The sequence below is a fragment of the Heptranchias perlo genome, chromosome 8, assembly GCF_035084215.1.
Source record: "Heptranchias perlo isolate sHepPer1 chromosome 8, sHepPer1.hap1, whole genome shotgun sequence".
NCBI lineage: Eukaryota > Metazoa > Chordata > Chondrichthyes > Hexanchiformes > Hexanchidae > Heptranchias > Heptranchias perlo.
In genome coordinates this window covers 8,993,954-9,018,956 of record NC_090332.1, presented here as the reverse complement: position 1 = coordinate 9,018,956, position 25,003 = coordinate 8,993,954, and the positions used below count along the sequence as shown (strand labels likewise).

Sequence of the window (25,003 nt, the reverse complement as noted above, 5' to 3'; positions counted from 1 at the left end):
CTACCTCACCCATGGTCAAATAGCTGGCTCACATTCACTGCCTAGTCTGCCAGGATGAACTGCCATCTGGGTAAGGTATAGCCTATGGAACTGCACACCCCACGAGTCAGAAAGTTGCAGAGTGAGCTTTAAAAAAGTTTTAATTTATGTAAGAGAGCAGAAAAGATTACTTTCAGACTAAGGAACACAGCACAAATAATTCCATTAGCAGTTCACATCAGCAGCACACTGACCTTCAAAAATAATTATTCATCGAAGACTGAACTGAGGATTAAGAAGATTAGATAAATCCAATTATCCAGTGACAATAGAAAGGTATAACAAAGGAGATTACCACCATTGTATATTGGTGAACGTCCTTGACATTAATTAGCATTAACATGGTCTACAGACAACTCATCTATGACTGGGCATCAGTCCATAATAGCCAGGCATAATCTATTGTAGGAAAAGCAGTAATCAAGAACAAGAGGTTATAATTTAAATCCTCTGGGGCTATCTGATAGCATACACACCTGCAAGTTTAAAAATTGCTAACCTTTAGCATCTATAATATCCTGAGTGTTTACAGATTTGGATGAAAACGGCTCCAATATTACAATAATCGAGAAGATAGGGAAAGTAGAGGAAGTTGCTATATAGTGATGAATTTCAACAGAATAGATTTGGACTAGTTCAATGCCCGGGACCAGGGCAGGGATGGAATGAGTGTTGGCTGTCTATTCATTAAATCGGAGACACGCAACCAAGTCTAATTCTGTTCTTCCCCAACATTTCTCCGGCAAGTGTCGCTGGCTGACAAGTGGGAATAGGAACCGCGTGACATGCTTGGGAGGAAAAAAAAGTGACTTTGGATCTATGGTTCCCAAAGCTCTCCACCACTGGTGTATTCCTCAGGTCATTTGTAGACTAATTGATAGAGAACGATCGCTACGATTAGTCAATCTCATACAATATTGTTGTATTGTGCGTCTACCAGGATGGTAGAAGGTGAACTCGATGGACCTTTGTCTTTTCTCGTCTAGCAGTTCCTATGTTCCTATCTCCTCCCTTGTCCAGGGTCCCTAACTACAGTGCTCCATTCGCCACCCCAACTGAGATCAGTTAACTCACACAGGTTGGGCATCAATTCGGGAACCTTCTGCTCTGTGGCAGGTGATGGAACAAGATCTATCCAGTTGGTTGGACACCTTACTTTACACCACTGGGTGTAAAGGACCCATTGGGGGAAAAAAAAGGACAGTGTACCCTTGTTCAAATGCAACACTCCTTCAATGTATTGGAATCAGAAAACACCAACTGCAGCACCCGAATGTTGGCACAAACTGGAATTATGACACAGTCAAAATTAAAATATCCAAACCCAAGAGATTTAAGCTCTTTTTTAAAAAAAAGAATCCAGATGCCAAGAAAGTGTCCTGAACAGTTCTTCCCATTAACACTGCCTCCTTTTACTATAATTTTACTGAAAACAACAAAGAGAAAGCAGATAGTGTGGGTTGCAGGTGTCGGCAATTAAAGTTCTGACAATAAAACAAGTTCAAAATCAAGCAAGTTTTAGAACAAACAAGTTTTTAATGCTGCCATCACATCATTTTGTTCAAAAAAATAAAGTACAAGAACTACTTTTAAAGTTTGCAAGGTCTGGAATAGTAAAGGGACTGTTGCCTATCGTTATTTTTTTAATTAAATAGATATACCATGAATTAATCTTACATACAGCTACTGGAGTGGAAAATGTGACGAGGTATTTTGGATGAATTGACCTGGATTCTCAATAGGTCCCTGTGTCACAATTAAAAGGCACCTCACAGAAGTACCCTGGCAATCGGGTACGTAACATATCCTGTACCAACTAAGAGGCAGTGCTGTGTGGACTTATGCAACTTTTACCCAAGATACGGTCACAGGTACACAGTGCCTGCAGGTCTCACTCAGTGAAATAGTGCTACACAAGGTAAGAGACAATATTGGGAGCATGATGCAGGTGTATTTAACCTCCTCAGTCCAGAGTTCAAATTAACAAGGGCCATTATACTTTTCTCCCCCAATTAAGACCCAAAATGCCACAGGACTCTTGACATGCTGCATAGCTAATCCCAAAGTAGATGTTTTTTGGACCAGCGGCCATTACCAGTGTCCACCAGATCACTTTAACGCGAATCATAAAGCAGGGCTCAGCCTTACAGAGTGGCCACTTGCCCTTGCATCAGTGGTGTGTGTGCGCACCTGAACTGCTTTACCCATTTGCCTGAGTATCAGGTTTTCCCTACCCCTGTTGTGGCTCTGAGTTACTCCCTCTCCCCATTCAAAGTGTCACTAAATATCACTGCTCGCTCCCTAACTGTGCAGCAGATCAGGGGAACACTATGAAGTAGTGGGAGTATCCCCATCTCAACTGTGCTCTAAAACCAGTCTATTACCCAGTGATAATAGATCAGATTTAGAGTGTGGGGGAGGCTGAAACAGCACCACCTCTCAATGTCCATTATTAATCTGGGTAAGTCACTTACATAGCCATGTTTGCAAAATTGTGCTCAATGTCCATCAGTTCAGAGAAAATGGACATCAAATTCAGTTATAAAGTGTGTGGTCTCATTTGCAACATCGGTGGCCAAGATTTGTACCCAGTTGAGTTAGAAAGGCTTTTGAATAGTACACTAAGCTACGGCTGGCCAGCAAAGGGTTAATGGGACTGCATATGCTTTTAGGGACCGATACCTAGTGTAGGGCAATTACAAACTTGTGTGTGTTCTTAATTGAAATGAACTAAAGAGCAGCCTCATACCATTTATCTTTCCCCAATGATGCACACTGCCAAAACATTTCCTCCCACTCTATGCGACACTCCATCACTAAGATAGTAGGCAAAGTGTACCACTACAAACTAGTCAGTAGGGGGCATATCAGCCAGATTTAAGTTGACTTGTTCTTCCATTTTCCTCCGCCCACCACTCAGTTAACATGTCTCCCCAGACAGACGCAGTAGAGATAGGGAACTCACGAGTATTGTTAGTCACCTGACCAGAACACACTCTGTACTTAGATAAGCAACAACAGCCAGTGATCTTGACAGCAGTTGCATTGCTCGACAAAAGTTAGGCAGTGTTCGGAATACTATTGCATAGCAACACAACTCTTGGCAGGATGTCAAGAACTCCTGTGTGAAGCATAACTAGAATCATTCAGGGATCAGAGTCAGTCTGTCAGAATTATACAAGTTCTAACTAGTGTCACACGTTAACACCTGAGGATGTTAAAGGAAAAGGCCTGGTAATATTGTTCAACATTTGACAACTCTGCCATTTAACCTCTCCAACCGTACATTCTTATGAGTGACAACTCTCTTATCAAGTGCATTCTAACATCAAGCAGTTTTAATAAATATTAAACTGTTTTTGCAAATGAACTCTATGGGCTGACTAGAAAGATCTGTTTGGCGTGGTACCCAAGGAGGATTTGTGTACACATGATTGCCAAGCATAGAAACACAATGTCCCTTTAAGTCACCTTTTATAAGTTTAGGATAGTCTGTAATACCCCATTTACAAACTCTCTAAGGCACACAACAGCGCAGAGTGTCAATTGCGAGGACAGCCTGCTAAAGAGTTGCTGAAATGAACAGTGGGTTTTAAAAAAAAAAGAAAAGGCAAGGAATGAGGGTTTGCAACAGCCTGGGACAGTTACATAATTCATCCCCAGCTGGCTGGAACAGTGCACACTTAACATGATCAAAACACCATTTCCTCAGAATACTGTAAATCACTTCTGAAAAATAAAACTTCCATAATAGTCTCCCTGCATTGCCAAAGGGATTTCTTAATAAAAAAGACATTTAACATTTTTATCTCACATTTCATGATTCACAGTAGTCTTAAGTGTACATTTTAAAGTGCTAATCCCTCCTACAATGTCATTTAGTTAGAAAAGATTAGACAAGAGTTCCTACAAGGTTCAAAATTCCTTGAGGTGCAACTCTTGACACTGTAAAGTTTTAAACAGACTACGTACAATACTAGCAGAATGAGGCACCCTAAACAGTAGGCCAATTAGTATGGGTTGTTTCACTTATTGGTCTATGCAGCTGAAGAGATCTTTTATTCTCTGCCCCAAGAACAGAGACACTAATTATTTCACTATAACAAAACTCAAACTCCCTGTTCATTTAGAATGCTGGTGAAAGGCTTATTGCTCACTATGATGTTTTGTACTCTCTCTGCGTACAGTAATAGCATTTTAACTTCAGTAGAAGTTGCAGACCGGTACAGTTTTAGAAGCACACAAAAGATTTATTTTGTTGCACTAATATATTCTCTGAAAAACATAACTCAAAAGATTATTTTTGAACGTCTTATAATCAACATAAAAGTCTGTCAATCGTGTGTTTATTCTCTAGTTTTTGGTGGGGGTGGGAGGGGTGCTGGTGTGGGGAGACAATGATGTGAAGGGTGAGTTATTAAAGATTTGCCATGGAATAATCACCAGTGAACGCGTGGCTTCATTACTGTACCAGTCTACAACAGCTAGAGTGCTTGAAAAATATAAAATTACCAGTACCATCATTACAACAGGTCGTTAGTGTTGATCCCAGTTACAACATGGGATTTTGTAAACAATTATCCAAAATACTGTATATATACCTTTTAAAACAAGTTCTTTAAAGTGACCCCTTCAAGCCATCAGAAAAAGGTGGTTGATTTCTATCACAAAAAAGAACAAGGAATATCAACTAGAAAACATAATCCTGAGCATGGAACAAACGCCGGGTAAAATATTGAAAAAAAAATCTAAATGAAAAACAAGGATCTTGAATGTTCAGCACCCTGCAGAGCAGTTTCTAATGATTGAGATAGTTACTTTTTAAAAAAAAGTCAGTTGTACATCTACAAAGTCAGTCTTGGGTCACTCCGCAGGATCACAATTTGGTGTGGTGGCCCGGTCTGGGCAAAGTGGACCTGGTGGTCGACGCTGAGGCAGAGGTCGAAGCTGCTGCATCTTCCGCCTCCACCAGCTCATCCTGCAGCTCCTGGCTTACACTGGTCTGGAGTGCGGCAGGTGTCAGCCATTCTTTCGGCAAGCAACTCTGGAGAAAGGGAATGCAGGAGCTGAAGTGAGCCAGTCGGTTGACCCAGCGAGGTATCTCCTTTCCACAGAGAATCTGTTTTTAAAAAAAAAAATAGAAAGTCATTTTTAAATAGTTTACAAGTGTGCTGCCCTTTTTTAATGTAATAAAATGTTGCATTATTCCAGGGATAAATCAAAATGCTGCTTTGCAAACAGCTGAAGGATCCAAGTCTTCTAAGGTTAGGTGTGCATATCAAGACACAAATATTATTCTTCCCTCAAATTTCCTCCTCCACCTAACTTGTGAAGGACACTGGCTGCCGTCCAGAACCTTGCTCAAGTAACCATTCTTGCTGTGCAACCTAAAAAGAGGAATATTAAAAGGGTAAAGGGGGTGAGCAGCAAGGTGGGAATAGACTTTCTGGCTCATGTGGAGAAAAACACTGGTACAGACCTTGTGGGCTAAAAAGGAATGTTTGTATGCTGTAGCATTCAATAATTCTGGATTGCGAGCGTCAGGAGGCAGTTCATTGTGGAGGGAATTACAGCCAGGCCTGACCCTGTCCTCACCCACATGCACGTCCTGCAGGGATTGTCGGAGAGCGATCAGGAGTAGGAAGCCAGCACCATTTTTCCTCTACCTAGGACAGGAGCACGGAAGCCATGGTAGGGTTTCTGCTGCAACTGTGGGTGAGATCAGCTACCTCAGCACAGACTCAGGATCAAACCCGGACTATTCCGAATTTGTGGGGCTCGATTCACAGTGGGCTAACAGAGCCATCAAAGCTTCTTCGACATTTAATTAAAACCCAGTTCACTCTATGTACTTCCCCCCCGCCCCGCCCCCCCCTCCCCGCATCAATTATGCTCCATGTGCCTTATTTCTTTTGTACAGACACTATATGCCTATTTGTTTACATTACTCTGGTTGTCAAGACACGTGATAAAAATTACAGATGAGTTGCATAATCAGGGGCTTGTGTCCACCTCAGCCCAGTGTAGTGCACTCTTGGCTCTGCGTCAGAAGGTTTTGGGTTAAAACCCCACTCCAGAGACTTCAGCGCATAATCTAGGCTGACACTTCAGTGCAGTACTGAGGAAGTTCTGCACTGTTGGAGGCGCCATCTTTCAGATAAAACATTAAACCGAGGCCCCATCTGCGCTCTCGGGTGGACATAAAAGAACCCATGGTACTGTTCAAAGAAGAGCAGGGGAAATTTCTCTGAGTAGCCTGGCTAATAGCTATCCCTCAACCAACACCATCAAATACAGATGATCTGGTCATTTATCTTATTTGCTCTGTGAGATCTTGCTGTGGGCAAACTGGCTGCCGCGTTTGCTACATTACAACAGCGACTACACTTCAAAAGCACTTCATTGGCTGTGAGGCACTTTGGGACGTCTTGAGGTCATGAAAAGTGCTATATCAATGCATGTTCTTTCTTCTTTTCTTCTCAGGATGTAGTAACCACAGAAGTCGGTCAAACTTCCCATCGCGTCAGATAAGCATCACAATAGAGGGGAATTCCATGCAGTATGAAAGAAAACAGCAAGCTGGTATTCTGATCACATTGAACAAACAAACATAGTAGATAGCTGGAAACATGTTAATGCCTTAGTTTTTACAGTTTTATGCCGTCTTAACCCCTCAATTGAATTATAGCCTTGCATTGCACACCTAACGATCTGTTCAATGCATCAGCCACTAGCCTCAATTCGGCAACCTCTGGTATTGTGAAGTCAGTACTTCCCACTCTGCTCCTTAATCACCTGAGAAAAACAAAAAAGGCTCAAGAAAAGCCTTGGAGGAGATGAAGTTACAGACAGAAAGTGTAATCACAGAGATATTTCCTTTGATGATTACAAGCTTCATTCAAAGCAAATTTTTCAATATACATAAAAAAATAAACTGCAGAATAAAAAGTTAGATATAAATATAAATCATATTAAATAAACATGCAATAATAAATCGAAGATACTGTAACATCTTTTCTGCCCTCCCCTTTATCCTAGATACTTGGGATTTTGTATTTAACTCTCTCAAGTGTGTTCTTAGCTCCTCACAGCATTGATTGGCTCTACATTAAGTCAGTATTGGCGATTTGCTCAGCGTACTGAAAAGAAAATCTTTCTTTAAAGTTTTCTTTGGCTGCTGGATCTCTGCAGGATATTTTACATCTTCAAAATGCACATCATCAGACATCATTTCAGACTAACTATCAAGCAAATTTATTGAATAGATGAACATGGAGGGGTATGGTAGCATAGTGGCTTTGTTACTGGGCTAGTAATCCAGAGGCTTGGATTAATAATCTAGAGAATGCAAGGTCAAATCCAACCATGGCAGCTTGAGAATTTGAAATCAGTTTTAAAAATCTGGAAATAAAAAGCTGCTATCAGTAAAAGTGACCATGAAGCTGTCGGATTGTTGTAAAATCCCAACTGGTTCACTAATATCCTTTAGGGAAAGAAACCTGCTGTCCTTACCTTTTTTTTTATTCGTTCACGGGATGTGGGCGTCGCTGGCGAGGCCAGCATTTATTGCCCATCCCTAATTGCCCTCGAGAAGGTGGTGGTGAGCCGCCTTCTTGAACCGCTGCAGTCCGTGTGGTGACGGTTCTCCCACAGTGCTGTTAGGAAGGGAGTTCCAGGATTTTGACCCAGCGACGATGAAGGAACGGCGATATATTTCCAAGTCGGGATGGTGTGTGACTTGGAGGGGAACGTGCAGGTGGTGTTGTTCCCATGTGCCTGCTGCTCTTGTCCTTCTAGGTGGTAGAGGTCGCGGGTTTGGGAGGTGCTGTCGAAGAAGCCTTGGCGAGTTGCTGCAGTGCATCCTGTGGATGGTACACACTGCAGCCACAGTGCGCCGGTGGTGAAGGGAGTGAATGTTTAGGGTGATGGATGGGGTGCCAATCAAGCGGGCTGCTTTATCTTGGATGGTGTCGAGCTTCTTGAGTGTTGTTGGAGCTGCACTCATCCAGGCAAGTGGAGAGTATTCCATCACACTCCTGACTTGTGCCTTGTAGATGGTGGAAAGGCTTTGGGGAGTCAGGAGGTGAGTCACTCGCCGCAGAACACCCAGCCTCTGACCTGCTCTCGTAGCCACAGTATTTATATGGCTGGTCCAGTTCAGTTTCTGGTCAATGGTGACCCCCAGGATGTTGATGGTGGGGGATTCGGCGATGGTAATGCCGTTGAATGTCAAGGGGAGGTGGTTAGACTTTCTCTTGTTGGAGATGGTCATTGCCTGGCACTTATCTGGCGCGAATGTGACTCCAGTTCCCACCATTGTGGTTGACTCTTAACCACCCTGTGAAGTGGCCTAGCAAGCCACTCAGTTGTATCAAAAATCACCTGGTGGCTCAAGAAAGTGGCCCACCACCACCTCCTTAGGGCAACTAGGAACAGGCAATAAACTGTGGGGTCAGAGGAAGCCAACAAGATTTTATGAAGAGAGCTTGACAAAGTATGCCGCTGGGCTGATTAGAGGCAAATAAAATTCAATAATACACATACAAGGTATTACATATATTGGAAGAAAAAGGTAGGAGGCACTCCAATGGGATTGTATTTGGGAAGTGTTGAAACATAGCACACAAGATCCTAGGGGTTACGTCAGTGAGTTCACATCTCCAGAAACTAACAAGTGCTCTGGGGTCAAGTAGTACCTGGAGTACTGCATGCAGTTCTGTCAGCTGCAACATAACAGGGTCATCCAGGCCCTGGAGGTAGTACAGAAGAAAGCTACGAGGTATTAGAGGGATGAGCCAAGCCTCTTTAGCTTCAAAATGATGCATCTCAGTTAGGCTTCAACAGAATAAAGTAATCTCAGAACAGTACTTTCAGATATTCTGAGGTAGGAGGACAATAGGGCACAGATACAAACCCCTCCATCTCCCTTTCATCAAGTGCCAGCTTGATGCAGTGATAGAGTCAGATGGTCATGGGTCCAAGCCCATCTTATCCTTGTGATATAAGAACACGTTCCTCATAAATCTTTACTATTAGCACCAACAAAATCCAATTTGCATCCATCTGATCCAACTTCACATCCTTTACTTCAGGAAATGTGTGTGTTCAAACAGTGACTACAGGGTGGCACTCATGCTGGGGGAAATGGATTCAGGCCAAGAACTGCCACATGCCCAGTAATTATCTTGCTTGCTGCAGCGTGCATCAGCACATACCCAATAGTGTATGTGCAGGGAAAAAATTGGATCAGCAAGCTAGTATCTAGGATAGTTTCCAGATGAAATATCAAAACATTAATTATTTTTACATTTCAAGCTTCACTTTTGTTTTATTCAACATATAAAATAAATCTGTGATGGATTTGAATAAGAGGCACACAGTCTTACTGGGATGTGTAAGAATTATTTCAATAAGGTGCTGGGTTTCTCTTTTTGAACACACCATTCCCTAACCAAAAAGCAGGCGTTTTCTTTCTGGCTTCTGCTAAAGCCATTTTTCAACCACTTACCTGGAACGGCAAGTGTGGTCTAAAGTGGCTGCCTTCCTATGGAAGAAAATGCCCGACTTTTGATGACTCTCTCTTAATAACCAAGTTCAAGAACTCTGTATGGGCAACTGCTGGCACAAACCACATTAATGCACAGAGTGACATTAACATATGCCACATCACTGAATAATTTTTAATCCTGTATCAAACTGAAGACTAATTATAGTTTTATTACCAACACAATGATTCCAAAGGCAGGTGTGACTTGGCCATTTCTCAGTTCATTAAGCAAAGCTGTCGAGAAATACCTCAGCAAAGTTGTCACTAGGTGCATACCCCATAACATTCAACCATCAAAAATCATGGATCGGATAGAAGAGAAAAGAAAATAACTTGCATTTATATAGCATCTTCCAGGTCTTCAGGATTTCCCAAGTGGCTCATAGCTAATGATTACTTTTGAAGTGCAATCACTGTTCTGGAGGGAAATGCACAGAAGGTCCCATAAATAGCCAACAAGATGAATGACCATTTAATCTGCTTCTCATGGAATTTTGGCCAGGATATTGGGAGAATTCAGCTCTTCTTTGAATAGTGCCATGCCACCTGAACAGGCAGATGGGGCCTTCTTTTAAGGACTCATCTGAAAACCAATATAGCATTCCCTCAGTACTGCACCAATTCCAGACTCCTTTGCATCCATCTTCTCTCAGCTCCACATTCAGCTTCAAAGCCTTTAGCTGTTTTGGCCCCATACTCTGGAAAATTCTCGTTAAGGCCCTCGACTGGTTACCTCTCTTGCCTCCTTCAAAGCCTATCTCCTTGATCTTTCTTTCAGTCACAGCTCGAATCCTTCTCCTTCCATTTCTCAGTTCTGATCATTTTCGCCTCTGCGAAGTGCTTTGGGGTGTTTTGTTAGAGATGCTATACAAATGCAAGTTGTTGTTGAAATGTCAGTCTAGATTTTGCACTCAAGACCTAGAGTGGGGCTTGAACCCACAACTTGCAACTAAGACAAGAGTGCTACCAACTACGGCAAGATGACACTTACGTGGAAACAAAGTGAGAAATAAAGAGAAAATGTAGCAATAGGGCTCAAGTTAATGACAAAGCAATCTGGGAGAGTTGTATGCCTGTGTCATGCACAGCTACATAAAAACAGGGTAAGTTACTCAGTACTAACAATCCGTAATTATATTGCCAGTTATTTTTCTAGATCTAAAAGAATGTGTTGTTTGGCTGGCTCTTCAACTGGAGACATGCCTAACTTCACTCCTCAAGATTCTATAAAAGACTGCAAGGGATTTATTTTGTTATACAAGACTTTGAAATGCTTTTTGCAAATCCAGCTGTGTCTAAATTGCTAGTATAATACAATGTGGTAACTTCCAGTTTAAAACTCTGATGCTGTTAATAATTACAAGGCACCAAAGTGGAAGTTTGGCATGGGCACAAGTATATAACTGTACAGTTACAGATAACATTCTCATTTTGTGATGCTAAATCTGAGAGACCACCAAGAAGAGATGATCAACTCAAACTCAACTATATACTGTGTGACAAAAGTGAGTATTTTTTGTGTATGATAGATCATTTATTTTCTGGTCACCGTACAAATTCAGGTACATAGTGTATTTTTTGAACTGCAAAATATACATTATAATTTGGGATGCAAAATGGCTACTTAAGCTGCATTATTCCCAAGAAGCATTTTGATACCTCTCGTTTAGGTGTCATTCCACACAATTTGGTCAGCTTGACATGCCAATCGTGTACAGACCAACTGAGAAATGTTTGAACAGTGACTGCTGTATTTGTGCGCGCAAACATCCTTTGGAAACCTGTGAATGGACGACCATCGAGTGCAGTTAAAAATAGTAGTTTTTAAAATTCAAAACAGAAAATTCTGGAAACAGTCAGCAGGTCAGGCTGTGTCTGTGGAGAGGAAGATAGGGTTAATGTTCGAGGTCTTGACGCACAATCAGAACCAGTTCTGATGAAGGGTAATAAGACCTGAAACGTTAACCATACCTGATGCTGCCTGATCGGCTGACTTTCTTGCATTTTCTGTTTTTATTTCAGATTTCCAGCTTTGTGTTTTACAGTTTTTAATTCCTTTTTTTCTGGGATATCTTCCAAGAGGTTTGAGTCTATATCTTGGCTGAATTGCAGCCAGAGAGCTGTAAGTCTAAAGCCAACAGTGGCAGGGATAACAGGGGCGCATCACCACTTAAAAAATGAGTAAGCATGACTCAAGGATCAACCGTATGTTGGAGGCTCACATGCGAGAAGGGAATGTGGTTCTCTGCTCGACCCCTGGATGATTACCTAAATATTGGGCAAGTAAAGGCATGCGCTGGATCATAGAAAACTAGATCCGCTTAAGAGTGGTGAGTGATGTTGAATCCTACTGTAATACATTACAAAAAAATTAATCCTGCAAAGACAAACCTAACAAAGTTTCAGTTAAATTCAGCTTGGAAACATTTCTAAACTAATTCCTTCTAACAAAATGTATTTGTTTTGGCCATCAAAATCTTTTAAACGAATCTGCCACGAAACGTTTTCTTCTGACCGCTCACTACCCTATCTACTAAAAAATAAATGCCATTCTTTGGCCAGGGCTCACTGTTTAACTTTGAGCAGCATCTCTCCACAGCTAGGTGGTCAAGGGCAGCAGGTGCATGGGAACACCATCACTTCCAAGGCACACATCATCCCGACTTGGGACATATATTGCCGTTCCTTCACTGTCGCTGGGTCAAAATTCTGGAACTCACTACCTAACAGCATCGTGGGACTGCATTCACCACATGGACTGCAGTGGTTCAAGGCGGCAGCTCACCACCACCTTCTCAAGGGCAACTAGGGATTGGTAATAAATGCTGGCCTCACCAACGACGCCCACATCCTGAGAATAACTTTTAAAAAAATACACCCTGTGGGAAAATATGCCACTAGTTTTGTATGTCCAAGTAATAAATCAATTCCATTATCTTTTTAAAAAAAAATTCAAATCAAATATCAGAGTTCAATGCAACCTCATCAGTTGTTTACAGTATTTTTAAGGTTCAGTATGTGAGGAAACTGGCAAAAAAGAAAAGTTTTGAGTGAAATTAAATTTTTTAGCCAACCACATGTGTGGCATATGGCTACTTATCTGCACTCTGGCTTAGAAAAGATGGATTTTTAAAAATTGGTTTATAACATAGCTTCATGGTTAATTTTTAAAGTTTGGTATCTTGGCAAATTGATGAAATATTGAAAATATGCCACAATACTTCGAGACTTAAGAAAAGCTGTTTATAACTCAAAATAACCAGGAATATGTTTCAAATGTTTTGTGGATGCCCTGATTAACTTGTCATCTGGGTAGAGGCATATTTGAAAGCCTGACTGCCCTATAATGACTGCACCATCAAAGAAGATCTTGAGGCCTCATGTAGTGCAGCAAAGGAAAGGTCATACGAGTACTGAAAGCATGATTTTCTTAATGGTATAAGTTCATCCGTATCTTGTAACAAGAACGGCACCGTGAGCTAAAGCAGAAGGGACAGAGACTGCCAAAGAGGCTGCATGTTTTTCTTGTCTTTGAATGAAAAGAATTTAAATTCCTGTCTTTCCAATCTCCATGTACAATGGGATATTGCTCAATGCCTTCAAACGATTGCAACAGAATGAGAGAGATATCACCCAAACAAGCTCTCTCTTATTTCCTATCCTTCCCCCTCCCTTTTGGCTCATGCTGTAATTTTTTTTTTAAAAACAAGATATGGATAAACTCAAGCGTGGGTAAAGACACTGTCTGCTTTGCAGAGTCTGAGAGGTCAGCATAGGGGAGTGGCTTGTGACAATGATACTAAGAATATCTATTGTGAAATTCCAAAATGGAATACTCATCTCCCTCAATCTTTCCTTCCTTCTACAATCAGGCCTTTAAACCCAGGTTTTGTGCTACCCAGTCAATACCTCCTGATTTACATTGCCTTCTCTTTTCAACCTTGATGGTGTCCTGCGTTATGAGCCTCGACTATTTATTTTGGTTTTGGAAAAAGGTCTGTTACCTCTTTCCTTTTATTTCAAAGGGTTTCAACCCTAAAACATAATAGTTAAAGTCACATTCAGGGTAGACGAATAGCTGATCTTCCCTGCACCCAACTCCTTCTTCAGGCAAAGTCCCTATCTTTTATCAAATAAAAAAAGTCTACATATTTATACACTGAACAGAGTTATTTCTCTCAGTAAAACACCATGATCTGTTGTCCATATGCTCTAGTTTATAACCAGTGTTGACACTGAACTATTGCCAAAACATCCCTTTTTTCAATAGACAGCTGGCGCCTCTAAAGTAATGTTATATATAAATCAACGTTTACCTAACAGTATGATAGCTTTTTAAAAAATAAAGTACAATCATTTTACGTGACAAATCTCCTCTAGGGATGTATAGGATTTTTTAAAAAAGGAACAAATCCTATGCATAAATAAAACACAGCAGTAAGACAATCAAATGACTTCAAATATCTCTTGGACGGGCCTATCTCGTCTGAGCAAATTTTTGGCACCAAAGATAACGAGATCTTTGCCACATGCTCATGCAATATTGTAGGAGTCTCACAATGGAAAATGTCAGTTTGGTAGCCTGAAGCTTTCAAACGTACAGATTTATTCATGGCTAAAATTACCAACCTCGGACAATTTACTAGTTTGAACCCTGGGCTGCCACTAAAAAGTTTAAACAAAGTACAAAAGTTTCTAAGGAATGTAAAACCGTCCCAATAAAGATCCAACCGTAAACGATGGTGATATTTTCCCCAATTATTTTGTATGGTGGGAAAGTGGACCTCTAGATTTGTGTTCTTTCTAAATTAGATTATTGAGCAAAAATGTTTTACATCAATAATTCACACTGTGAATGAGGCTCAGATATTTTTTAACCAATTAAGAATAAAGTGGTGAAACATAATTGAACATTTTTCCTGCTAATCCCATTTAGAGACAGCACACACATGGATGTCAGTATTGCAAAACAATTGAGTAAAGTATTGGCATGGGTTTGAAATTTGATCTTTCTAGGGAGGTTTTACATCCCATGTAATCTAATTTACTTTGCTAAATTGTTTTAGAGTCAGGATATTAAAAAAAACTTAAAACTGCTACAAATACATAACTTTAGTAAAATAAAATGAATACATTGCTTTAGAGTGTTTTTGATACATAGTCCATAGCATTTTACTTCATATAAAGTAGCCAGTAAGCAAAATAGACAAACCAGGATATTTTAAAAAGTCACTCTGTTCTATAAATTAATGTTCTATAGACTAACATTTCTGAGTGTTGATTACACCCAAAGACATTTTCAGATAGACTGATTTGGAGAGATAGGGAGTGCACAATACAAATAATTTGTTAAAGTATTTCCACCATTCTATGATACATAAATGAACTAGGACAAAAAAACTCTTTCTTGTGGCACTTTGAGGATTGATTTACTGTCAGGTCTGTGGTGAAGCTCCCGATGACCCTATGGAGCCATTGAGCTGGGTTCTACGAGCACTCAAAGATTGATGAACTAGCGCAGAGCTCTTACAGAAAACTGGTTCTAGTGCCTCATAATCCACTGATTATAAGATGTCCACTGGTTTACAGTGACTGGATAAGTCAAATTAAGTTTTTATTATGTAGCATTCCAGGATCTTTCCCAATCTTTCTCAATCACATTGCACAAATCTGTCTTTTCTCCTTGAAAAACCAGTAGCCTTACACATCATCAGTCATAGAAGACATCTGGCAAAATGCAAAGCCCTTGTACCTTTTAAGTACTGACCATTTTGTACATTGCCTCCTCCAACCCATGTAGTCAATTCCATCCCAGTTACCTAATCGCAGGGGACTAGATGCATATAATCCTCAAGGAAGCTGGAACTTCTCCCTCAAGCATGTTCTTTCCAAACTTTCCAAATACAGCAATAACAGCCATTTGTTCTAAAATATACCGGGCAGATGCAGCTAGAAGATAACATTAGCCCAAATATTTAGATAATGATGTCTTATTTTTTGATTCACCAGTAAATCCCATTTGAAACCTGTGGGGCATCCCACAGGTAAACCTACCACAGTTGCGCCAACTTCTTTTAATTAAGCACATTTACGCCAGCATTTTCTGTATTCCAACCTCTCTGGCATTTCAGGCTTTTGCACATCGCACACCATTCTCTTAGCCAAGCAGGTGAGCTCCGTGCAGGATATAGCCAATGCCACCCTGCAACCAACCACCAGGAGGTACCCAAGCACAACCTTGGAAAACTCATCCACTATTTCCCTTCACTCTAAAGATGCGCTTAGCAAGACGAGAGAGATTGGGAACTCGCTGCACATGAAATTTCAGCCCCTTGGCATAGTATGTTGAAATGCCAATGCATTGTTCCACATTATGCCACCTGGCATTTTTTTTTAAAAAGTAGAAGTTCGTTGTTTCTGAATTAGAGCAGCACTAACAAATTGCCCACATTTTGCGAATAATACAACTGCTACTACAGCATTTACAAACAATGTGACCAAGCAATAATCGATAAGGTGGTGTGGATTGAGCAGCAGTAAGGAAAGGTCACAATACAGCTGCCTGTTTGAACTAATTATTTGACACAAACAAACTCATACTTCATTTATTTGTTTGCAGAATTCATTGAAGTTTTTAATGTCACCAAGATAGCAGTGAAATTTACTTTCATCAATGCTCACGTGTTTCAGGAAATCATCCACAGTATGGTTGAGTCTCTGCATTATACATGTACATCAATCAGTACAACACTAAAACCGTTATTGCAGTGAGTAGGTCAAGGTGGTCCCAGGCTTGATACCCATCAATGTTGAGTTAGCTGACCGTAGGTGGATAGCATTAGAGGCACTACAATTAGTTTCAGCACCGTTCTGATAGGAAAGGGAAAATAGGCCAGGTTTTCCTGCTCCGAATCACCATCAAGTAACCACTGCTGCATGTGTGGAATACCTGCGGGAACAGGACCGGGCTCATCTGTGAAGCCACCAATGTTGAATAACTGATTGTTCTTAGAGGGCTTGACAGGGTAGATGCCGAGAGGCTGTTTCCCCTAGCTGGAGAGTCTAGAACTAGGGGTCATAGTCTCAAGATAAGGGGTCGGCCATTTAGGACTGAGATGAGGAAAAATTTCTTCATTCAGAGGGCTGTGAATCTTTGGAATTCTCTACACCCCAGAGGGCTGTGGATGCTCAGTCGTTCAGTATATTCAAGACTGAGATCGATAGATTTTTGGACACCGAGGGAATCAAGGGGAAATGGAGACAAGGCTGGAAAATGAGGTTGAGGTAGAAGATCAGCCACGATCTTACTGAATGGCGAAGCAGGCTGAAGGGGCTGTATGGCCTACTCCTGCTCCTATTTCTTATGTTGCTCATGGCCGAGGCTCACACGTGAATAATGGGCATTGGGTGAGTTAGCGGAAGGAGCCCACTATTTCAGGATAGGAGGATGGGAAGAAAGTTTGTGAGGAAAACAAACACCTTTTTAAAAAAAAAGTAGCATTATACCCTATGGATCAGAAACTGACTTGACTCGTGAAACATCTGGTTTACACAAAATACTTTTTACAAAAAAGAGGATCTTTACAGTTTATTCTGTTGCACTTCCTTTCCAGAACCAAGACACCAGTCATAATATATTGCTCAAAGGTTCCTCTCCAACCTATATGTGGTTGGTAGGCAACAAAGCAAACCATTAATATAAAGCTTTGTGAAGGTTGTGAAATTGTTTTATACAAGTACATCTTTACAGAATTTTTGTAAAGGCTGGACATCTTTACAAAAAAAATAATCTAAAAGCGGCGAGAGCGGCAGGGATCTGAAGCGCGGCAGCCCGAGACTGAAAGCAGCGAGTACAGCGAGAGCGGTGGGGATATAAAGCGCAGCAGCAGCGGAGGCCTGAGATTAAAAGTGGCAAGAGCACAGCGAGACCAACTGAACCACAGGTAGAAATTTGAAAAAGTGACGTCAGAAGCAGCGCAGAGAGAAAGGAGCAGCGGAACCCGAGGGAATTAAGGTACGTATCGAGGTTAAGTATTGAGGTAAGGATCTAGGATAAGGATATAGGATAAACATATATAAAAAAAATTAAAACCTTATTTTTAACAAAAAATTAAATAACTAGACTAACTAAGTAAATAACAAATAAAAATTAGAAATGGCAGTGCAGGTTACGTGCTGGGATTGCAGTAAATGGCAGTTTGTGGACAGCAAGACTCCTGGATTGCCATATCTGCGGTAAATGTCTCTGGCTTGAGACACTCGGCTCAGAGTCTTTGAGCTGGAGTGCGAGTTAGAGACACTCCGACACATGTGGAACGGGGAGGAATATCTGGACAGTTTTCTTCAAAATCGAGTCACACCTCAGAGGATAGCACAGGTACAGGAGAGGGAAAGTGTGACTGGTAGTCAGCGGGGTAGTGAGAACAGAAGGGAGATAGAGGAGGTGGTCCCACAGACACTAGTCCTGTCCAACAGGAACACAGCACTTGATACCTGTGAGGATAAGGAAAAAGACTGTGGGAAGGACAGCCAGAATGCTGACCAAGGCACCCTGGAGCAGGAGGCTGTCCAAGGGGAGGAGGTGCAGAGCAGAAAGGTGGTAGTTATAGGAGATTTGATATTTAGAGTGATAGATACAATTCTTTGCAGTCAGGATCGAGTGTCCTGAAGGGGGTGTTGTCTACCTGGTGCCAGGGTAAGGGACATCTCGAAATGGCTGGAAAAGAATCTGGAAAGGGAGGGGGAGGATCCAGTTGTAACCCACGATGGAAACAACGACATAGGAAAGAATAGGGATGAAGTCCTTCTAAGGGAGTGTCAGGAGTTAGGACCTCCAGGGTAGTAATCTCAGGGATTATTACCTGAGCCACGTGCAAATTGGCATAGGGACAATAGTTCAGATGTGGCTTAAGGACTGGTGTGGGAAAAAGGGACACTGGCACCAGTTCTGGGACAGGCGGCACCTGAGCCAGGCTGGGACCAAAGACCTAGCAGAAAGGATAAATAGGGTGGTTAATAAGACTTTAAACCGACAAGGGGGAGGGGGGGGGATGGTTCAGGCAAAAATATGAATAAATATGAAACAAGAGTAAAGTCCAGGCCAGCGTTGTAGAAACCATAAATACTCCAGGTCTGGTAAACAATAAAATAACTGAAATAAACACAGTGGGAGTGATAAATAAGAAAAATAAAAAGTTATAAAGTGTAAAAGTAAAAGGAACAACCACTAAAAACAATTTAAACTGCCTGTGCAGCAATATACACAGCGTCCAAAATAAAATGGAGGCAATAATCCAAAGTGAGGAACCAGGTGTGGTAGGAATAACTGAAACATGGCTACATAAAGGCCAGGACTGGCAACCAAATATTGCAGGTTATAACTTAAATCAGAAAAGGATAGGGAAGGAAGAATGGGGGTGGAGTAGCTGTACTAATTAGGGTTAACACAATGGCAGTAGAAAAAAGGGACATTACTAACGGAAGGATAGAAACAGAATCCATATGGATTGAAATAAAAGATAAGGGACTGATCACGCTAATAGGGGTATATTACAGACCACCTAATAGTGGAAAGGAAGTAAAGGAAGAAATATGTAAGCAAATATGTGAAATGAGTAAAGGGCATAGAATAATCATCATTGGATATTTTAACCACCCCCAAATAAACTGGCAAGAAGAGGTAGGTAAAAGGGTAGAGGGAATGGAGCTTTTACAATGTGCGCAGGACTCATTTCTCACCCAGTATGTAAAGAGCTCAAGAGAGGAAGCACTGCTGGATCTAGTAATAGAAAATGGATCAGAACCAATAAGAGATATAAGCGTTGGGGAACACCTAGGTAATAGCGATCACAACATAATAAAGTTTAAGATAAAGATTGAGAAGGACATAACTAAGACAAAGGCCAAAGTAATGAATTGGAAAAAAGCTGATTGAGGGATAAGAATGGAACTAGGAAAAATAAACTGGAAAAATTTACTGACAAATAAAGAAATAGAACAGCAGTGGGTAACATTTAAAATGGTGGTCAAGAGAGTCCAAGAGAAATATATCCCACTAAAAAGCAAGAACAAACTAGTCAGTAATGACACACCATAAGTACATAAGAAATAGGAATAGAAATAGGCCATAAGGCTGCTTGAGCCTGCTCTGCCATTCAATAAGATCATGGCTGATCTTCTACCTCAACTCCACTTTCCCACCCTATCGCCAGATCCCTGGATTTCCTTAGTGTCCAAAAATCTATCAATCTCACTTTTGAATATACTGAAAGACTGAGCAGCCACAACCCTCTCGGATAGAGAATTCCAAAGGTTCACAACCCTCTGAAGAAATTTTTCCTCATCTCAGTCCAAAATGGCTGACCCCTTATCCAGAGACTATGACCCCTAATTCTGGACTCTCCTGCTGGGGGAAACAGCCTCTCGCATCTACCCTGTCAAGTCCTCTCAGAATTTTATACATTTCAATGAGATCACCTCTCATCTTCTAAACTCCAGAGAATATAGGCCCATTCTACCCAATCTCTCCTTACATCCCAGGAATTATTCTAGTGAACCTTTGTTGCACCGCCTCTAAGGCAAGTATATCCTTCCTTAGGTAAGGAGGCCAAAACTGTACACAGTACTCCAGGTGTGGTCTCACCAATACCCTATATAATTGCAGCAAGACTTTCTTACTCCTCTCCTCCAACCCTCTTGCAATAAAGGCTAACATACCATTTATTTTCCTAATTGCTTGCTGTACTTGCATGTTAACTTTCTGTGATTTGTGTACACCTAAATCCCTCTGAATACCAACATTTATTAGTCTCTCACCTTTTAAAAACTATTCTGCTTTTCTATTCTTCCTACCAAAGTGGATAATTTCACAATTTCTCCACAATATACTCCATCTGCCATCTTCTTGCCCAATCACTTAATCTGTCTATATCCCTTTTTAGCCTCTTTGCGTCCTCCTCACAACTTATATTCCCACCTAGCTTTGTCGTGGGATGGAAGAATAAAGAAATTAGGGCAAAATTGAAACTTAAGAAAAAGGCATACACTAAGTACGCAGACAACAAAGGAGAGGATGACAAAAGGGAATACGAAAAGGTTAGGAAAGAAGTCAAAAAAACAATTAGGATGGCAAAAAGAAACCACAAAATTAAATTATCAAGGAAATAAAAAAAGTAAAGTATTCCACAGACACAAATAACAGAAGAAAAATCAGAATGGGCTAGGGCCACTAACGGATACACAAGATAAATTCATAGACAATGACAGCGAAATGGCAGAAATATTAAATAATTACTTTGCTTCATTATTTACCATGGAGACTAATATGGTGAGCATGACATTAGAAGAAGAGATCAAAAAAGATTAAAGATATTTAAGTTAGAAAGGGGGGAGATAATTGATAAACTTATCAAACTTAGAGAGAGGATAAAACCCCAGGTCCGGATGGACTGCATCCACGCATACTAAAAGAAGTTAGGGAAGAAACAGCAGAGGCACTATTACGTATATATAAAAATTCATTAGAAAACGGAGTTGTGCCAGAGGACTGGCGGACAGCTAATGTGGTTTAAAAAGGGAGATAGCACAAGTCCAAGGAACTATAGACCAATTAGCTTAATGTCGGTGGTAAGAAAGGTAATAGAATCCATACTCAAAGATGTAATAAACATCTAGAAAACAAAAATATAATAAAGAATAGTCAGCCCGAATTTCAAAAGGGAAGGTCATGCTTGACCAACCTTATTGAATTCTTTGAGGTAGTAACAGAAAGTGCAGACAAGAGCAATGCAATAGATGTAATATATTTGGATTTTTAAAAAGCCTTCGATAAAGTTCCACATAGTGGACACATGACTAAGGTCAGAGCATGTGGAGTCAGGGGACAAATGGCAGAATGGATAGCAGAGTAGAAGTTGGCTACAAAGCAGAAAACAGAGAGTAGGGGTTAAAGGTAGTTACTCAAACTGGCAAAAGGTGGAAAGTGGTGTTCTACAAGGATCGGTGCTGGGACCACTATTGTTCACCATATACATAAATGATTTGGACTCATGAATGGGAAGTACAATTTCAAAATTTGTGGACGATTCCAAATTTGGGGGTGGGGGGTATAGTTAACACTGAGGACTGCGACAAAATGCAGGAAGACATTAATAAACTTGCAGAATGGGTGTGTAATTGGCAAATTAATTTCAATATAGATAAATGTGAGGCGATACATTTTGGTAGGAATAATAAGGAGGCCACATACTCCTTGGAAAATAAGAGTCTAAACGAGGTAGAAGAGCAGAGGAATTTAGCGGTACACATACACAAATCACTAAAAGTAGCGACGCAGGTTATTTAGACCATTAAAAAAAGCAAACCAAGCACTGGGGTTCATTTCACGAGGGATAGAATTGAAAAGCACAGAAGTTATGCTAAACTTGTACAGAACTTTGGTTAGGCTATACTTGGGAGTAGTGCAAACAGTTCTGTTCTCCACACTATAAGAAGGATATAGAGGCATTGGAGAACGTGCAAAAAAGATTTACTATGATGCCAGATATGAGAGATTGTACCTATCAGGAAAGATTGAATAGACTGGGACTCTTTTTTCCAGAAAAAAGATGGAGGGGTAACCTGATAGAGGTCTTCAAAATTATGAAAGGGTTTGATAGGGTAGACGTAGAGAAGATGTTCCACTTGTGGGGGAGACCAGAACTAGGGACCATAAAATTTTGGCAGGAGTAACTATTACTTTCTTAAGGCTCTCTTAGATGGGAGTAATCTACTGAGAGTTGTCCTCTAGTTACTGTAGCTGTGACAGTCTTTTAAGTTCTCGGTCACAGTGAGCTGTGCCTCCTCAGGGTCCTGCTGGGAACAAACACATCATTGGCTAAATGGGTTATGCAAAGAACTTAAGGAAGGGTGATGTGTGTAGATCTTGCGGTGGTAATTGATGACTCTCTTGACCCGTCCAGGCAAGAGTTCAGGATCCCCTGAGGTGATACCAAAGTTTAAGGGTAACCACTTGCCCTCAATTGATTTGTGTTTTAGTAAGTCCGGTTATGGTACATTTTGGCTGTAGTCGTGAAGCTCTGCTGTTAAATCGCGACCCAACTAGCACTCATCAGGTTACAGTCATCCCATTACTGTAGCCGTGATCGTCTTGTGTGCTCTCGGTCACTGTGAGTTTTGTCCCGCCAGTCATATTATAACAATTCGTGGCTGTTACGACCGCTCACAGAACTCACAAACGGTGATCTGACGGAGATCACATCCTCATAGGAGGGGAACATAAAGAAAATAAAGTGAGTCTGCTCACATTCGGATGGGATTGGTCCCGGGCAAAAAGCCTCCCCATCTGTCCGTTTCAGCGACGCAAGGCGTAAAGTGCAGAAGCTGAACCGCTAGGGTGACTCCTGCAGTTCTAGCATCAGGAGCCTCCACCAAGCAATCTAGAAGGAGGGTGGTACCAAGATAAAATCCACAAGTGCCCAGCAGTTTACCAAATTGAGGAATACTGGATCGGAGGTGAATTCCGAAGAGCAGGAAACCACAAGAGTAGTTTTCGAGCTGATGCGGTAAATAAGAACAACAAAGAAAAACACCTCTAGGAAGATAATCCAAGAGACGTTGCTATATGGAGTCTGTCCGTGATCACAATCCAGAGCCCCAGTTTCAGTGGGTATGGAAACCAAAGTGTAACTGACCCCGCGTGGCGTGTCAATCAAAGCGACAGTCGCTTTCACGGACAATTGTAAATATGTTTCATGTTAACTCTGTTGTGTTAATAATTGATGTATGTTTTAATAATAAAGCACCAAATACATCAGATGATGATTTATCGATATATGGCAGGCAGGACATTAACCTCATGACCTAGCTCAGTTTGCAACTCTCAGTTTTGGGTGGATTCCATGCTTGGTGTAATCTGACTGGTCCCGTCTGTTGTCCCACAACACAGGCTGCCCTCCCCTCACCCCAGTACCCGCTGCCCTCCCTTAGCCTGTGTGAAACGCTGGATATGACCTCCGTAGATAAGCTAAGTAAAAACTCAAAAAAGACACTCACTTAATGGACTTGTTCCACAAGCGCACCCAAAATAGTCACTAACAAATCCAATAGGGAATTTAAGAGAAACTTCTTCACCCAGAGAGTGGCAAGAATGTGGAACTTGCTAGCATAAGGAGTAGTTGAGGTGACTAGCATCGATGCATTTAAGGGGAAGCTAGATAAACACGAGGGAGAAAGGAATAGAAGGATATGTTGAGAGGGTTTGATGAAGAACGGTAGGAGGAGGCTCACATGGAGCATAAACAGCAGCATGGTTCGGCCGAATGGCCTGTTTCTGTGTTGTACATTCTTTGTAATCCTTTGTAATTTCTGAGGTCGCTTTTATGTATTTCCTATCAACCAAAGTGGAAAATGACTCGTTCCTGAGTACACAAGTGTTTCACTAGGGACACTCACAAAGAAAAACCCAGAACACTAATATTGCCATCAAATTATACAAGGGTGGGTGAGCGAAGTTGGGGGGAAGAGACAGACAGATAGGGCATGGAAAAATAAATCCCACATTATTTTGATGTTGATAATGTCACTTTCAAATGCAATAGCCATTTAAGATAAAACCGTGATAAATGAAAAGGACTCTGCATGCCAGTTCTGTGAATTACAATGTACTTGCCTCAGATATCGCTGAAGAAAAATGGTTGCAATTTTTGTGCATTAGATGATAGGCATTCCCCTTGTATTCCTTTCCAAGCTCCTCTACAATGCGCTCCATGTCATCCTCTGTAAAATCTGTGCTACCCATCACAATTGCTTCCCTACAGAACACAAAAGCAAACAGGTTAAGTGAACTCATACAGGAAGTTAAGAATGCACTAAACTCCATAAATCTTTATTTGACCAATCTAGAGATTCTAACTGCCCTAAATTCTCAAGATGGTGCCCGTGTTTTCTGAAATGTCCTGCTCTCCAAACCAGTCTAGCTTTCTCAGATTTAAAATCAGCCATAGTAGAAAGCAAACTTACTGACATGCAAAAATTGTCTTGTGCACAACTCATTCTAGCCAAGTGCATACATATAACTTCAACAAGCTTTATACAGGGTGTTTTGCATTGTGCTTGTGCGTGCAATGACTGCATGAGTAGTTTGTTCCTAAAATTTAATTGTGAAAACTGCAATATCTGATGACCATTGCGACTGCATTCTAACGATACTCAGCTACCAGGAGTAATCACACCCTCTTTGCAACAATAAAAGTGTTTTTTCTTTAACATTTGAAAAATATATAATATAGTTCGTCCCAGTCATAAAATATTACCAGATGCCTCAAATATATAGCACAATTTGTCAAACACTGGTTACACATCATCTATTGTACAGGGATTATTTTAGAGCAGTAATTAAACATTGTGGCTTCTCCCCCT

The 25,003-nt window shown here is 41.0% G+C and overlaps 1 protein-coding gene across 2 annotated transcripts in view; it reads right to left on the bottom strand.

Annotated features, from left to right (window-relative positions):
• Positions 1-3,639: 3,639 nt before the first annotated feature.
• Positions 3,640-25,003, bottom strand: part of desi2 (desumoylating isopeptidase 2) — a 58,521-nt gene continuing 37,157 nt past the window's right edge. For both annotated transcript variants that reach the window (XM_067988619.1, XM_067988620.1), the window contains exons 4-5: positions 24,255-24,396; positions 3,640-5,158 (exon numbers count right to left, since the gene is read on the bottom strand). In XM_067988619.1, the coding sequence (XP_067844720.1) occupies positions 4,916-5,158; positions 24,255-24,396 (385 nt within the window). In that variant the 3' untranslated portion in view covers positions 3,640-4,915. The remainder of the gene's footprint in view (positions 5,159-24,254; positions 24,397-25,003) is intronic.